Here is an 18351-nt window from a genome sequence, read left to right as displayed (position 1 = left end):
CAATATAAGTAGAGAGGAAAGCTTACCCCTTTGGATTGTGTGGATCAATTCAATTACTCGCATAGTGTTGTCAAGGACTTATTGCCCCAGAATAAAACCTACCTGGGTCAGGATGAATGAGGCTCAGTCTAGAAGTCAAAAAATTTGCATACATTTTCAAATCCATGATAAGAAGTGATACAAGCCTATATCTTCCCCGGGTTTGGGATAACAATGATATTACCTCTAGTAGTGGCAGTGTCAAAAGTGGCCCCAACCAAAATTTCATTAAAGAATGGTGTTCGAGTAGGGCCCAGGTCACCACCAAATTTTTTATAGTATTGTGGAGTAAAACCGTTAGAGCTTGGGGCTGAAGAGGCTTTTAAGGATTTTATGGCCTCCAGTAACTCAGACAGGGTAATGTCTGAGCTTAGGGAGGATTGGTGCAACGAGATGATCATAGAAAGAGGGGTAGTTCATTGAAAGGCCAACTCAACACCCTCCTTTCCCTTAGGGCTGCTATCGCCATGCAAAAACTATTTCATTATTTTACACAAATCCATCTTTTTGAGATTTAGGTTTACAATATAATTACTAAAATAATATAACTATTGCATTATACACAAACAATAACAACCATTAACACATTCTGACCAAACAAAATTGTGCGTGTATTTTTTTTTTTTTAATAAAAAGTTGTAAGCCTATTACTAATTTGAATTTATTATTTTATTTAGACTTTATGATATTTTTCCTAAATGTATTGATTTATCTTTTTGGTTAGATGAGCAAAGATCCTTAGGTTTGAATTGTGAAGCGATTCAAAATATTTGGCCAATAGTTCTATTTTTGCTTAATTGAATCACAAATGTTTATATTCCTGGCTCAAATTAAATATATTTTAAAGAATATTTTTTTATGATATAAAATTTTTAAACCAAGTATTTTTTTTTAAAAAAAAAAAAAAGACAATTTTGCTGTAAATTATTTTATTTTCAGTGCTACCTTAATGAACTGATTTAAATAAATAATTTAACTCTATTCTATTACTTGATTCTGTCTTTTTTTTCCATCAAAACCTTAATATCATTTTAGCACAAAACTATTCTATGCATAAAATCTTCAGAACTGAGCTCCAAGGGTGAAAAAAATTAGCAAATCTACCTCGCTGATATACAATGATTTGATGGAAAGCACAAGAGCAAGCCATAAACATAAATGGATATAAATCAGTAAAATTTTCAGGAAGGCATGTACAGACCAATTTCTTAAAGTAAACCGTAGGTAAAAAAAATCCATTTACTTTAGATAGCAGTTCATTTAATGTATTTTTTCCTTAGTAGTCTGATCTTGGGTGCGGGGCACAGCACAAATGGAATGGGGCATTGGAGGTGTTACGAATCCAACCGCAGGGTTTATGTCCAGCTCAGCTCCAGGAGGAGCTTGGAATGTGAAGTTCTGCAACAGCCTTGTAAAGAAGATGAATAGCTCCATTCTAGTCATGTTCTCACCAGCACAACTTCTTTTACCTGAAGAAATGAGAAATCATAAAATTATAACAAAATTTATCTGATATCTGTTATCACATATTTTGCTAGTATTGTAGTAGTTTATTGCTATAGATCAAATATAGCAATACATAAACACATACTAAATTGAAGATTAATATAAAACAGATCTTGTGAAAGAACTGAGAGAATTTGTACTTGTGGCATCAAAACTTATGTAGGGCTGTAAAATGTGACTTCACCAACAGGGCAGATTGCCATTCCTGCTTAAATTAATTGGCATGAGTCAAACAGGCTTATGGATAACATTTGCACCGGGTATCTTATCAATGTACTCTATACTCCATGGAATAAGTATGTCTGAAGACAGAGTCAAATAATATTTGCCACATTTGACTTATGTGTCAAAACCTTGCCACTGCTTCAGGCGAACGTCAGTTTGCTGCCAACAAAGCTTGCAACTTGGGTCTTTGGGGGTAAGGGCAGCAAAGGATAAAGATACAATGAGAGATATATTATGAAAGTAGAAATACTGTAAATGGAATAAAAGAAATGCTTCACTAGTTCTTCCTTCTTTTTGTCATGATGATTTAAGTCAGGCCTGTCCAACCTGCGGCCCTCCACATGTTGTGAAACTACAAGTCCCAGCATGACCTTCCAGCTATCAACTGGTTGTCTACCGGCAAAGCATGCTGGGGCTTGTAGTTTCACAACACCTGGAGGGCCGCAGGTTGGACAGGCCTGATTTAAGTTTAATTACCAGCTGCAAATGGCAAAAATGCTTCATTCTTCACAAAGCGTCCATTAGAGTCCAGGAAGTGTTGAGGGTAAAACTCGTCTGGTTTCTCAAAGTGAGCCTCATCTCGGAGGACAGAAGTCAGTATCAGGAAGACGTATGTCCCCTGAAAAAGGAATACATTTTCAAAATTCTAGTTGAGTAAAAGTCAACCTAGAAACTCTCATCATATTGTCTGTAGTATAATAAAATAAAGCACATTTTTTGAGATGTATGTTTATATTCTAAATTATGTAATGGAGAATAAATAAATGTATTTCTATCTGGTAATTGGTGGACATTCGCTGTACTAACAGGGGGTTTTAATGTTTCTCCAGATTTATTTAAAAGTGTCACCTAAAGCAAAGTCTGAAATAAGAAGTTTCTCAAGTTAAGATCCTTAATGAATCAGGCCCCACATTCTTAACCATTAACTGACTGCATATTCTGTACTTCAGACATCCATTCTTTTTGTTATTTTAAGAATAAATACAGGTTGCACCTTAACAGTGAGTCAATGCATATATTTGTTGCTTACCTTTGGTAAAAAATAACCCTTGAATGTGACATCTTGGGCAGTAGCATGTGATATAGTTGGTACTATGTTAGCAAATCTTTGAATCTCATGGATAACGGCATTTGTATAGGGCATTTCCTTCTGATGCTCTGTGTGAGGTTCTGCCAACCCAATGACTTGTTCTATTTCATTTTGAACATTTTCTGTAGTCAACAAAAAGGGGGAGATAGACAGCATTAGCTGTACTGTGAACAGGAAATCATCATCAGGTTATCCATACATGTCCATACTTTAACAATTCAATGCAAATATATTGGATTACAGTAATGGATTGTGTGAGGCAAGCATAAGCAGTGTACCATATCATTTTTATGCCAATTTTCATTCTCATTTCTCTGACTCAGATGTTTAATTGTGCAGTACATTTTTTGAGATGAGCCCAGTACTGCATGGAAATAAGCACTGCCATTATTACTAGCACTCCGAGTGCTGGAGAAACCACTTGATTCTTTAATCTCATCATTTAAGGAGCCACGGTTTGTCAGTTTACAGCACAGATACTTGGTGTCTCATATAGAGTAAACTAAAAAGTGCAAACTGCACCAGTAATTGTGTTGCCTGCTTCTAATACAGCCAAGAAACATTGGGCAGCTTTATTTTAAAATTGAAATTTAGAGTGGAGCCTGGATGTGCCTCCTCTCAACTCTAAATCTGTCACAGTTCTAGCAGATAGTGAATTCACTTTCTTCTACCTGGATTAGCGCTCGCAGCAACAGAAGCGCAGAGTCTAACGAACCACCGGTCTTCATCTGGGACCCCCGCAAGGAGGTTTGAGCTTAGCCACAGGTAAATTCGCAGGTCGCAGCCCTCTGTGCTGCCCCAGATGAGACAAGCTGGTATCAAGTGCAAGAGATTAATCAATGTAGCCGGGACTGGTACACAACGGACTGCAGAATGCCAAATCAGGAAGACAAAGAATTGTCAGAACAAGCCAGGTCAGCAACAATTGGGAATACACAGTACCAAATGACAGGCAGAAGAACAGTCAGGATCAGTCCTGATCAGGATACACAGGAGTGAGCCATAAGTTGCACAGTAATGCTATAGTAAAGGTATGAAGCCTAATACTCTGGCACAGGCCTGGGCACTGAGCAGGTTTTAATAGCTGAGGTGTAGAGCAGGGCAGATCACAGGACAGAACACTTGATCACAGGTTCAGAGCTCTTAAAGGGCCATGCGCCTTCTGTTGTGCAAAGTATTATTATGACTTTTGCACCTGGAGAGGAGGACTGAATAAAGTGAGCGTGGAAGACAGCGAGTTTGAAAAGTAACTGCTGGACTTCAATGTGTGGCAAAATCTGACCACATAATTTAAATTTGGTGAAAAAATTATAAATTACACCTTTTAGTTGGATTAACTCCTAACTATACAAAAGGCCCGGTGTGAACATGTGAAATGCTTGTTGGGAATGAGGGAACACTCACAGGAAAATATAGCAAAATAAAGCAAAAAAAACCTTTCCATTAAATATTTGCCTCATTTCACATGATTTGCTGGATAACTTTGGCAAGTTTTCCCAGTTCTAACTCAACCATGCCACACAGCAGAATGAAAGGACTTCAGTTGTCCCTGCTCTATTCAGAGTTTTCAAAATATGTCAAAAGCTATTTACAAATACAGTACAGAATGACATTTCAGGTAATGATTAAGCAAAAGCAGAGCCGTAACTTAGAATTCTAGCGCCTGGGGCGAGAAAGAGAAATGCCGCCCGCCCAGGCCTCAGTTTTAACCAAACTAACCTAAAATATTCCTAAATTGCGCCCCCCTTCAGCATTGCGCCCTGGGCGGTCGCCCCTGTCGCACAGCCCTAGTTATGGCCCTGAGCAAAAGAACAACAGAACCACAATTTTTGCTTGAATAACACTTGCTCCACAATTATTCTGTTCCTTTTTAGTTTGTACAAATGTGAGGAGGTGGGGGGGAGTGGGGATGTCCGATCATCCAAAACGCCAACAAGAGAAAAGAGCCCCTATTCTCGTGTGCCCGGCACTCGTTTTACTGTAAGGAAAAGGGGAAAACTAAGGGAGGGGCAGCTCCACAAGATGAGTGCACCACGTGAACAGCCGTCGCCGGGCTATACTGACAGAAGCGGATCTACGACGGCAACTCCCTCTATCCCTGCGGCTTCCCACTCGCAGGAGTCTTCCGAAAACCTTGTCTGACAACCAATGCCTGTAAAACAAGGCAGACCAAGCCACACAGAAAAATAACTTCCCCAACACCCCAGGTACCCACCAAATCCTGATGGACCAATACGGGATGCACTTTGCCTTTCTTCACCTCAAACAGAATCCTCCCACTCTAACGTCCTCAGCCGTCCGGGTCCACTGGAACTCTGTCACCCCACAGGCCTCCGCCCCCGTGGCCCGAGCCCCGGCTGTTATTCCCGCCACGTACTGGGGCTCAGGACTTTAGGTGCCTTTCCGGACGGCTGGATAAGCTTCGCAAGCCACTATTCATAGTTTATCTACTTACTTTCAAGGGACTAAAGTGTCCCCTACACTACTCAGAGACCGAGCGTCCCACTCACTTAGAGGCCTGCGCCTCTCTACATTGAAGGGCCTTGCGCCCTGCTACGCTCTCAAGGGCCTACCGCCCTTCCTTACTGGGGCCTAAACCCCAGGCTAGCTTAAGGGCCTAGTGCCCTGCCTGCACCAAGGGCCTAGTGCCCTTCTAACCTTCAAGGGTCTTGTGCCCTGCAAGGGCCTTGTGCCCTGCTACAGCTTTCTTTTAGGCCTTGTGCCCAAATACTATCTGTCAGGCGCCGTCCCTGTGCCACGTCTCCCGCACAGGGACAGGCGCCTGGCTCGGTCCATAGTCCGTAGCCTAGCAACCAGATGCACTTCCGGGGTCACAGCAGTCGCACGTCCCGTTGCTTAGAAACGGGACGCCATCCACAGTCTCCGGCGGTGGTGTTCAGCGTCACCACCGCAGATAAGTAGCCCAGCCCCCTTTCCCTATTTATTCCTGGCTCTGGCACCTAATGAGTGCCAGAGTATTAGGTCTCCTAGTCTCCAGCATAATAGTATATTCCTTGTGCCTCCCAGTGTATTGACCCGGCTGCGTCCCTGACTACTTCGGTTTCTGGATTCCACGTGTATTGACCCGGCTACGTTTTGACCACTCTCCTGTCTCCCGTGCTCCCGATACCTGACCCGGTTAGTTTATTGACAACGCTTTGGATTTCCCTATTACTCCTTCTGATACGCATGGCTTGACCCGGACCGCCTGACTCCTCTTCCATCTCGCACGCTTCACTGGTTGCTTCCTCTGAGGACCGCGACCTGTGTGTCTCCCGCAGCAAAGTCCATACTCCCTTGCGGGGGACCCTGGCAAAGACCTGGGAAACGTTAGACTCTGCGCCTCTTTGGTGAGTAGTGCTGAAAACAGTAGGCTACGCACTCCTAGTTTCATGACACTATCACTGGAGCCTTGTGCCCCAACTGTCTGTTTATGGGGCCTTGTGCCCGCTGTCTATGCCTATGGGGCCTTGTGCTCAGAAAGGACCCTACCTAGTCCTATCTGCGGCCAGGCCTTGTGCCCCCTATCTGCGCTACAGGCCTAGTGCCTGAATTGCCCCCGAGCCTTGTGCCGACCTAACGGAGTATGTTTATACTCACCTGCTCCATGCAGGAAACTAAGCTTCTCCACTTGTGTCTCCGCTGTCTTCTTAGCGGGGGCGCTCTTTGCCTTTACAAGGGCTCCCCGCTGGCGAGCTCTTCTTGGGCTTGATCCCGGCGCCTTCCGGTGGCAATCGAAAGTGAGCCCTGATTGGCTTACTTGCCTGCGTCCACCGGGACCTGCAAGGAGAGAAGAAGAATACTCACCGCTGGAATGGTGCATAGCTTCCTTTTTCCTTCTTCGCCCTCTTCACGGGCACCTCATCTGCGGGACACCTCTCCACACTATAACGGACTGTTCAATCATATTCTATGCTGTTCTATTATATCCTGATATACCGCTCCATGACTGATCTAGATTTTAAGCTCTCATGAATATATGATCTTCTCTACTTTCTGTCTTATGTCTGCACCTTCTCTGTCAACATACGATCTTGTTATGTTTCTATGTAATTTTGTATGATTTGGTATACTGATTGTCCGGAGCTGCAGAGTTTTGACCACATTTATGGAACCAATCTGGCTAATGCAATTGTGTGCGTTATGTGATAATAGGGGAATATTGAGCAAATTACTGTAACCATTTTAGAATGCAATGCTATGTAATGTTATACAAAATCAAGAAAGACGACAAATACACATAGCATTACCCTCAGCAAACACCTCTATAAGCTGGGAGCAGGTGCCAATTCCTGATTTATGCTGAAAAATTGCAGCGCAGAGACCATGGTTATACTATAAATATAGAGCAAAAGCACACAGTTTAAGACACACATTTTTATGCCAATATAAGCTCTCCAGCTTAAGGTAAAAAAATATAAAAAGACAAACTCTAATTTTAGCAGTGTTCTCTACGTGCACTGGCTTTAGAAATCCCACCTGTACAAGATGACAGTCATGTTTGCAAATTTTAAAATGGCACCTGGAACATTCCTGTTGCGCGCATGCATTTAATGTGTTATTAAATATCTCATTGTACCATGGTATACGTGTAAAGTGTGACTAGTTATCTTACTTTGAATCTCAGGGTATTTCATCATTAACAGAAGAGCCCATCTCAAAGTGGTTGAGGTTGTGTCCATTCCAGCAGCAAACAAGTTGCTGATGATCATTGTTAGATTTTCATCAGAGAAATAGTTTGTAGATTCTTGTTTCTCCTCAAATTGATTCAATATAAATGTAATTAAATAATTTCAAAACTAAACTCAGACAGAAGGACAGATATTCAGCATAAAGGTTATTTAATAAGTTCATCCATAACAATGAAATTATACTGTGCATATCTGCATCTACACAAGCTTTATATTCTCATCCTACATCTATTAAAGTCAATGGAGACTTGTTTGGGATTAGAAATGGAACAAGACAGGGTTGCCCCTTATCCCCAATGATTTTAATCTTATGTATGGAAGCCTTAATGCGGTCCATAAGAACGAAATTGGACATATCTGGACTGCGGATGGGGGATAAAGAATTTAAACTAGCACTCTTTGCAGACAACGTTTTTGCTATCCTCACAAAACCGGTAATCTCAATCCCGAACCCAATGTCTGCATTCCGTACCTTTGGAGAAATCTCCAACTTTAAAATCAATTACTCGAAGTCGGTGGCCCTCAATATCTCAACAGCACCAGATATAGTTGAAGGTCTGAAGCCTGCATTTCCATTTGTCTGGCACCCCACCCAACAAATACTTGGGGGTGATCATAAATAGTAAAAAAATATAACGTATCTAAGATCTACACAGATAATTTTTTGCCAATTAACATGACCATCCACAAAAATCTGAGAGACTGTCTCCCGAAGTGAAAATGAACCTTTACTTACTACACGCACTTCAGATTCACACCCCCACCTCTTGTTTTAATGACCTGCATAATGTTATAGGACACTTTGTTTGGAGAGAGATGATCTTGCTTGAAACATGACATTCTGTACAAGCACAAACATTCAGGAGGTTTACAGTTACCAAATTTCTCTACCTACCACGATGCAGTCATGTTGCATAGAATAATGGATTAGACGAGAGGAGAGTCAGACAAACAGTGGGTTTGGATAGAGGGATATACAATACACACACCCATTAAAATATCTCCCTGGCAACCGCTGTTTCCCAACATCCGTCACTCGACAATTTCTCCTACCCTGACTAAATGCTTCAGACTACGAAACGCCCCACATATATCTACGCTAAACTCAACCTTGACCCCACTCTCAACAATCCAAACTTCCCATCTGGCCACTTGAAACAGGCTTTCAAACACTGGACGCAAGCCGGAGTCTCCTGTGTTGACCAGCTGGTGGACAACTCTGGAATTATCTTGTTCGCTGATCTTCAGATAAAATGGGAACTACCCAAAACAGAGATATGGAGACACCTACAGTTACGACACTTTATATGCTCCTCAGGTGTTCGCAAGATGGCAAAACACTCAGGCAGTTTGAGTCCTTATGCATAACACCTCAGTATCCTAGACATACTCGGTCCTCCATATATCGAATTTTGATTTAATACTCTTAACGCACTACCCAAATTCACTAGAGAATGGGAGCGCGATTTGGGGATCATCATCCCCGACCGGGATTGGTGTGACATTTTCCAGCTCACCCAAGCTAGTTCAGTCAGTGTATGGGTGATTGAAATACAATATAAAGTGTTGTCCTGGTTGTACCGTTGTCCCAGCCTACTAGCCAAAATGTTCCCTGGCTTCCCAGATCAATGTTCACCGGGCACCCTGCTGCACATCTGGTGGGGCTGCACAACTCCTAGACCCTTCTGGGACTCAGTTTTACTTATCACCAAGGCAATCGTGGGAACAGAGGTACCCAATTGTCTAAAATATTGACTACTTCATGATATCAAATTAACCATTTCCCAATATAAAAAATCCACCTTGAAGTACCTCAGCAGTGCGGCAAAGGCTGTGATACCTGTCCACTGGAGATCCCCAACACCCGCTTCTATTAAAGAATGGTTTACTCATTTGGACTAGCATATGTCCATGGATTCCGCAGTTGATAAATACAGAGAATATTACCTACTATGGCTTGAATGGATCGAATTTAAAGAGACTCTACATTGTATACCCAATGGAATAAATAAGAAGCAAACCCCCATCACCCCCTTACCTCACTTTGCCCTCCCCTCTTTCCCTCTACTTTCTATCCCCTATCCAACAAAGTAGCTAAACAATCACATCCCACCTGGTTTGTTCGTAAAATGTTTCCAACAGTCCTGCAAGTGGGACTTATCACCAACCTTCCCAGTTTGATGAAAAAGCCGCTATACTGGTGTTGTCAAATGTTTGAATGGTGCTACTTAACATACAGCTCACAGTACTGTTTATTCTGTTATTTGCAAATGCTGTTTCATTTTTAATATAAAAAAAGATTTTATAAATAAAAGAATAAGAGATCATTAGATGGATAGTAGCGCCATCAGTAGATGATTTTACACAAGATAATAGACCAAGGGCATACTGTAAAATAGTGCAAGATGGATTTGTCTTTGGGCCCACACACCTTTAAGCTGAAAAGGACATGAACATAGTTTAACAAGCTAAGCATGACTGCCACTTTTGCTGAAGTGCTTCATTTGTTTGGGCCCCCACAAAAGCTAACATTATGATTGTTGGGTGTTGATATGTAGAATAGATAGGGATTTTAACAATTTACTAATGCATGGGCATTTGGCTAGCAGAGGTCATCTTTCTCAATGGTGAAAATGTTATCACAGTCATCAACGTCGTCAAAAATGTTTAGATCAATTACATTGTCATTTTACAAAGGAAGATACACCAAATAGTTATCTGTTAGGCAGCATGTGTGACATACTGGAGAGGGACAGTAGCCAGGAATAGCTAGTGAACACAACACATTGCTTTATTTTCCACCCAATCAGAAAATCCTAGCCACCCACATGAGTCCAGGCTTACGATCTTGATTTGGCAAACCAGCTGACCCAGTTTCATTTGGTCACAGAGGAGCTGAAGAGTTGGCCACTCAGATAGAACTTAGCTACATAGTCTCACTGCTCCACATTTGAGGAAAGAATGACTTTGGTGGACTGCGAAAGTGTTTCAGACTGTTCTTTGCTTCATAGTGGGCTGCAGCCAATCCACACTTAAAGGGCAGCCATAGACCAGCTGTTCCTTCACAGAAGGATTTTTTGGCCATGACAGCTGTTCTGTTCGAGCTGTATTTGACTATGTAATTAATAATTACATTTTCATTTTACAAAAGAAGAAACACTTTAGACAATATGCAGTCTTTTGTGTGACCAGTATCACTTGTCAACATATCCGTAGCCGAGTGGATAATCATAACAATGGCATTTCTAGGGACTGAATTACTTTTTCTTTAAGCTACTGGTACAGCTGAGGAATTGCTGTACAGGAGCCTCGGAATAGAGATTGAATATTGTTGCATGGACACATAACCACATCTAATATGAGGAAACCTGATGCATTGATGGCAGAAATTGGAAGCAAATCCAATGCCAACATAGCTGTCATGAATTTAGTGATGCTCTCTGTAACAAGATGCAGGCTGTCCTTCTTGGTTCCTCTTGCAAACGCTTGCTTCATAGACAATTGTTTAAAACTATGCTAACTCATCTTGGTCACCATCTGTATAAAAGAATCACCCCCAGCAGCATCTGTAGCGCGTAAGGATGCCTCTTGGGAATAATGAAATCGAAAATTGTATGCAGGACTAATAAGGAGGTTGAGGCTGAAGGTGTTGACTGTGAAGATAGCATGAGAAGCCTATCTATTTGGCTGCTAGCTGGTGCTAGGCTGCTTTTTACTATACACAATTCTGAACAACCAGGTTGTGTGTGCAAAGCATGCTACAATCAATATGAAACAGTGGCAGAGCACTGGCTGATGGTCATTTTACACTAGTAAATAGCTGAAGGTGGGCTGCACTTAGAATAAAAATGTTAAAAGACTATGCACGCAATACATTTTTAACGGTAGAGAGCATCCATCACAAACAGTGAAGCGACAAGACCCGAAGAAGAGGTCATTAGACTGACAGAAGCATAATTAGATCTTTACATAGACTAAGGTGGGCTTTACCCATAAAAAAAAACAAACTTAAGACTACGCACACAAAATTTAGACAGCATGCCTTGTGGAAAGTTAGGAGGCAGTAAGACGTAGCACCTTGGTTTTTGCCCTCTTAATAAAGTGGTCACTGACGGCCTATCAAAAAACTGGTAGAAAATCAATTGGAAATTTAGAGATAGAAATTAAGAAATCTCTGTGTGTCTTGTGGGATGCTGCTACTCAAACTCCACCAACTTACTGTCTTTTACTTGTCTGATGGTAGGGAAAATCAAAATTCTAAAGCCCATGGCATGAGTTGTTACCTAAGATTCTGCTTTACTTCAACACAATCATCATCATCCTCCTCCTCTTTATCTTTTTCATGTACAACATGTAAATTTTTGTAGAGAAATATGTGTTTTTTGAGGGTGCTGCTGCTTAGACTCCACCAACACCCTGATTTTCCCCGCTTAATAAAGAATATGTCACTGACTGCCCCTCACAAAAATTGCTTTGACTGGTAAAACAATACTTTGAATTCTAAAAGAAAGAAATTCAGAAATAAATCTGTTTTTTTGGGGGGGATGTTGCTCACAGTAATACAGCACCCTATGTCACACTCACTGATACTGTCCCTCACACAATTGGTTTTAGCTTCAAACATTTTGTATTTTAAAAGCAAGAAATCTATTTAGTATTTGTTTTTTTAGTCTGAGCTACTCAGTCATACAACAACTGCACCCTGTTTTTATTCACTAAATTCAAGTTCAGATACTACTCAGTCTAACCTTTCTGGCACCCTAATGGTCAGTAGCACACAATTCTAGCAGACTGATCTCTATATAAATAATCTCTGCAGTAATATGACAGCTTGCTTGCTATCTAAATTGCCTATTTCACCCTGTCTAGCGCTCTCTAAACATGATTTTCATAGCAGAGCACTGCAGCCAACTACCTCTCTACATGCCAGCTCTTCTAAAATAGTAGATAAGAACAGGAGGGATGACTATAATGCAAAAGATATCGACCCAAATCTCACAAGATCCGACATTTTCCTGCAAATGACATTTTGTCTCGTTTTGAGATCCGAAATTGGCGTGCGAAACAGAGGCAGCTTGCAGACCACCTCTGATCCCCAAAACTCAGATCTGTCAGGTTAGACATAATCCGAACCACACATCTGGTATGCAGTGAAACAACAATCACAAGCTGCGATCAAGAGATTGTGTGATTGGTCACACTCTTACATTCATCTCCGCAGCCATTTATTATTTATCATAATTTGCATAGCCAATTTTTCAGTCAACAGTCAATTAACATACCATGTATGTCTTTGAAGAGTGGGAGGAAGCTGGAACATATGGAGGAAACTCAGGCAAACATGAGGAGAACATACAAACTGAACACACACAGATAGGACCCTGGTTGACCATTGTTAACATTAATTTGTGAAAGAACATGTGGCAGACTCTGGGGCTCTGGATATGGGGACAGTTTTATCCAAAGCATTCAATAAACAGAAAATTGCAACAGTGTCAACTACTGGATAAATTAAGGTTCAGCACCTGCAGAGGAACAACCCCATAAATATAATGTAATTATTTTTTAAAAAAATATAATTGCAAATTTTGATGTATAATATAACAGAAGACATGTGGATGATACAAGTGCTTATCAATGTAGACGATAGATGTCTTCCCTCATTATAACCATGCACAGAAATTCTAGTAAAAAACGGTTGCTTTATTATTGATGCCTGAAAATGCTTTTGACTCACACACACACACCTACCACCAACAACAATTGTTATTCCACTGGCTTATTATTAATTAATTTATCATTCCCCAAACCTGTTCAATTGTAGCTCATTTGGACAGGGCCATCTTTTCCTTCTGCGTAATGTCACTGTATGTTAATTTTCTGTGTCTAGATTCCCTCAATGTACAGTGCTGTGCAATATATTGGTGCTCTATACAAAAAGGATTTTAGAAAAAAGTATTGCATTTAGACATTGACAGTTAGGTAAAGCATTAATACCTCTTGTTGCTTGATGAGAAACCTGTCGATAAGAGTTCTTTCGTTATTTATGTCCAGCTCCTGCTTGCTCTTTGTGATTACCTCTTTGATAAATGTTTGTGTCTCTAGAGAATTTTCAAGTATGGCTTTGTGACTTCCTGGTAACCAGCTCATTAGAGATGGGAAAGTATTGTACAACTAAGAGGAAGAAAATGGTAATTAATAGTGAAAATACCTAGTTTCAGCTTACATCAAAACAAACATTCTTTTCCATTTTAAATAAAAAAAAGTGTAGTACAGTTGGAGGCAATTTAATTGAATTTTGGTGAAAAGCCTTGGAAGAGTTTTATTTAATATGGGAGATGAAATACCTCAGTGGTTAGATCAATGATGCCAAGAGGCTTCCTGTAGGTGTCAGCGTTTCTTCTGACAAGTTACTTTTATAAATAAAGAGAAATAGAGGAGGCCTTCCCTGTGCTGCCCTAGATATGTAGGAGAGTGAAAACAGCCAATAGGAGGCGGTACAGGATAAACCTAAAATCCATTAAACATCAATAGTCATGAAAAAGTTCTTCAAGGTGCTATAAAATAGTGATGTAATGAAAAGTGGTAGAGTAAAATCAAATAAACATGCATTGATTGGGGACCATAGTACAAATGTAGCTTCTGGCGAAAAGTTTTAAGCAACATAAACTACGTCAAATACAAATAACAAAAAACAAAATCTGACTATTTGATACTAACATTCGACAAGATCACATTTATCCCTGAGGAAGCTCGATCAGACAAGTAAAACACGATGATTGTTTACACCTATTCCAGTTTGCATTAATAAGTTTTGACTGTGCTGCCCATCTATTGAAGTGGAAAAACATTAATTTATTTATCAGGACACAAGCGCCAGCTCACCGCTAACCGGCACCCGGTACGGAGTGGAAGAGATAAGTGAAACTAACAGAGTCACCTGCATACACATTGGACATATGAGAAGCTGGCTTCAATCACCCTAGCTTCGTTAAATATAGGTGCCTGCACCTACAGCATTGTACACTAGTGGACCATTGTCCATACTATTTCACTATCCCCTGGATCTTTTGAATCACGGAAGTAATGGGCAGCTCACTTTGCTACAATACTGACAGAAGATAAGACCCAGTCTGATTATGACTGTTCTCTCAATTAGTCATTAATTCTTTACTACTAAGGATATGTACTATTAAGTAATTTTACATTTCATAATTTTCCTCTTTTCTCATTATATTTTTTACTCATAATGTCACTTGTGTCAATTTACACTTATGATTACTATTTTTCACCTAATTGTTTTTCATATTAGTCTGTATTGACCTTAATCAATTTTGTTTTTCACATTCGATTTATCACCTTTTAAATACATAAGTATATTAAACTCATCAAGGAGCAACAATTTATTTGAATTTATATTTACTATGTAAATTAGTGATGATATCACATCAAGCATTTTAACAAACTGATTATCACTAATATGTTGTATTTGAATAAATACATACTATTAACAAATTAATTGGCCAACATAGTCTGTACACTATACCTCCTACCCATATGAGATTATGTAACCTGTTTAAATGCGATCTTATAGACAATAACATGTAAGGATTGAAACCTATAACAGATGCATAATATAGTCCAATTGATATTATTAATAAAATAATTTAATAATATAAGCAGCATGCGGCACTATCCACTAGAATTAGATTAATTCAGTTAGATATAGACGCGATTCCACCAATTAAAATGTACAAGAGGCGGAATCTAAAGAACACTTGTTACTCACTGGCGGTTGGTCCTGTGAATCATATAGGATATCGCGTCCTCAAGGATATGTATCAATAAGTTATTCCATGCATAATAATTCTTTTCCCCTTTTCTTCATTCTATTTTTCTTTATTTACAATGTCACATCAGTTATTTTACACTTATGACCATCAATTTACACCTTATTGTTCTTCAAAATCTGTCTCTATAGACCTTAATCACTTTTGTTTTTTATATCTAACTTATCACCTTTTAAAAACACATTAGTACACTAAACTCATCTAGGAGCAACAGTTTATTTGAATTTATACTCACTTTGTAAACAGTGGTGATATCACATCAAGTATATTAACATACAAGTTAACTGCGATCGTCCAACGATCGTCGCCTCTCTTCCCTTCTGATTACCTCCTCTCACGCACGTATCCAAGACTTCTCCTGCGCCGCTCCCCTCCATTGGAACAAGCTCCCCCGCTCCATCAGAACTTCCCCTAATCTGTCCTCTTTCAAACGCACATTAAAAACCCACCTTTTCCTTAAAGCCTTCCAGTCTCATGCCTAAACTCCCACCGGTCGGCTACCTCTCTTTCTCATCCCTTCTTCCCTTCTCCCCCTTCCTCGACTCCGTCTCCGTTTCTCCCGTCTCTTCGTCTCATCCATGTGTCTGTCTGTCTTCCCCTCCCTTTAGATTGTTCGCTCCTTTGAGCAGGGCTCTCCTACCTTCTGTTTCCATCACTTTTAACTGCGCTCTCCAGCTACTCAGCTCACCTCCTCTCAGTCACTCTGCCCTCTGTCTCCTCTCGCTTCTCTCCGCTCCCCTCAGTGACTCTCAACCTGTCATCCGTGCCCACCCTCTTGGGCCATAGTTACCTGCCTATACTCACTTTTCCCCTCCCTCCCTCTCTTTCATGCTGTGCCTGAGCCACCAGAGTTATAGTGCTTACTGTTACTTGTACTGTGCTGTTTCACCTTGTACTGTGCCATTGTTTGTCCTTGTACGGCGCTACAGATACTTTGCGGCGCCCTATAAATAAAAATTAATAATAATAATAATAATAATAATAACCCGTGCATGATACTCATGCATTCTAGTCAAACCAAGCTACTTAAGGTGTTAAAAAGGTTCTTGTCATGCATTTGGGCCATAGCCCAGGCCTCAATCACCAACCACTCCCCACTGTCACCCCCGGCAACCACCAACCACTCCCAACTGTCACTTCTCCTTCAAGAAATATATATATATTTTTTTTTTAAATTTTTATAAACACTTTTAACAATTAACAAATTAAATTAACAAATTAAAAACATTGTAGTATACCAGATTTCAGCCCTTTCTGAATTTTTTTTTCCACACACACTAAGAATTTAGTAGGTCAGTGTATAACTCCGCCCAGCAGGTGGCGCTGCAGCTTGGTTTTATTTTTTCCACACACAGACAGACTAACACACGCCACTAGACATTTATATTATAGATAATACATTGGTGATAACCAGTTTATTTAAAAAAATAAGTAATATTCACAAAAGAATCAAATGACTTAGTCTGTACATTATACCTTCTACCTATATGAGATTATGTTACAAGTCTAGACGCGATCTTACAGACAATAATGTGTAAGGATTGAAGCCCATAACAGATGCATAATACAGTTCAATTGGCACTATCAATTTAATGATATAAGTCACATGTGGCACTATTTACTAGAATGAGACTAATATAATTAATTCAGATGGATATAAACGAAAATCAACCAATTAAAAAAAAATATAAGAGACGGAACCACAAGAAAACATGTCACTCATTGGCGGATGTTCCCGCCAATCATAAAAGATACCGCGTCTCTGATTGGTTTAACGAGCTGACATCACTCTTCAAACCCCATACTGGCAATATATAGGAACTGCCAGACCAGTCTGTCGGCTTGCCTTGATTAAGCACTGCCCTGCAAAATGCGCAGGGTAGTGCAGGGTATTTGTAGGTCAACTACTATAAGCCCTGAGATATTGAGGAGCACTTAGAAGGCAGATAGCAAAACACAAACCATAGTCTGTCTTCATGGATCACGGCTCTCGGATATAGCGCAATCTAGCTGGAACAGTCATTGCAGACAGGACTGTTTCCGTGACAATTTGCTCTACCATCCCTGGTCAGCTATGAGTATTTAGGAGGCAGATAATACAATACCTCCACAGACTTAGCATTATATAAACATAGACCATAGCAATTTGGTCAGACCATAGGGATTAGCTATATGATCAATATTACTATACTTAGATTATTTCCTTATCACCCTAAGTGATATACTTGCTCATGGCTATTTAAGCCACAAATATTTGAATATTAACCTAGTATATTACTTTATATACTGACCTCTTAATTAAGCTTATATTGGCTTCATATCCCCATCCTGCTAAGACAAGTGAAAGCTACATGTGCACCCAGCAATTTTAATTATCATTTTATATTTTTTGTGGGTTTCTGTTAAATTTATAATTAATAAAAGTTACATTTTATTGGATGTATATACATACTACCAATTTAGGGACACTCAATGCACCTTGTTTAACAAATCTCTGTTCTATATTTTTGTTTCATATTATATTTGCGTTTAAGGTTGTACCCCAGATATAAGTGAAAATTGAGGAATCTTTTCCCATGAAAATTATATCAACTGGGTAATTTTCCCACAGTTGGTGCGATAGAACAACCTTTTTCTCTCTGTAGAAGATAAGACCCTGACAACCATTTCTCTGAACTACAAGAAAGAACTGCCTGGAATGCAATGTGATTTTTTTCCTTAGCATCATGTAGTAAAAAAAGAATTCCTGTTAAACAGCTCTTATGGATTGTATTAACAAGACATAAGGAAGACCCAAAGATGGCCACGGTAGCTGTCACTCTGCAGAACTGTAATTCACTTTGCATATATTGTAGTCAGTCTATTCTAAATATCACATACCGTTTTGCTTTAAATATCAGAGTGAAAGGACTTTTATCATCAGTATCTTTATAAAGGAGCATTTAATACC

General features: G+C 39.9%; 1 protein-coding gene across 4 annotated transcripts in view; it reads right to left on the bottom strand.

The window, feature by feature from the left end:
• LOC142143419 (cytochrome P450 2K1-like) overlaps window positions 1-18351 on the bottom strand; it is a 30306-nt gene that overhangs the window by 3282 nt on the left and 8673 nt on the right. For 2 of the 4 annotated variants that reach the window (XR_012689522.1, XM_075201253.1), the window contains exons 6-10: window positions 13549-13725; window positions 7476-7617; window positions 2801-2982; window positions 2248-2389; window positions 1283-1508 (exon numbers count right to left, since the gene is read on the bottom strand). Coding sequence is in view for 3 of the 4 variants with exons in the window: in XM_075201253.1 (XP_075057354.1) it covers window positions 1300-1508; window positions 2248-2389; window positions 2801-2982; window positions 7476-7617; window positions 13549-13725 (852 nt within the window). In the remaining variant the exon portion in view is untranslated. Of the gene's footprint in view, window positions 1-951; window positions 1509-2247; window positions 2390-2800; window positions 2983-7475; window positions 7618-13548; window positions 13726-18351 lie in introns of those variants that run through there. The other 2 variants (XM_075201252.1, XM_075201254.1) reach the window with 1 other exon arrangement.

The sequence above is a fragment of the Mixophyes fleayi genome, chromosome 3 (genome assembly GCF_038048845.1).
Source record: "Mixophyes fleayi isolate aMixFle1 chromosome 3, aMixFle1.hap1, whole genome shotgun sequence".
Classification (NCBI taxonomy): domain Eukaryota; kingdom Metazoa; phylum Chordata; class Amphibia; order Anura; family Limnodynastidae; genus Mixophyes; species Mixophyes fleayi.
This window is presented reverse-complemented; position numbering and strand designations above follow the sequence as displayed.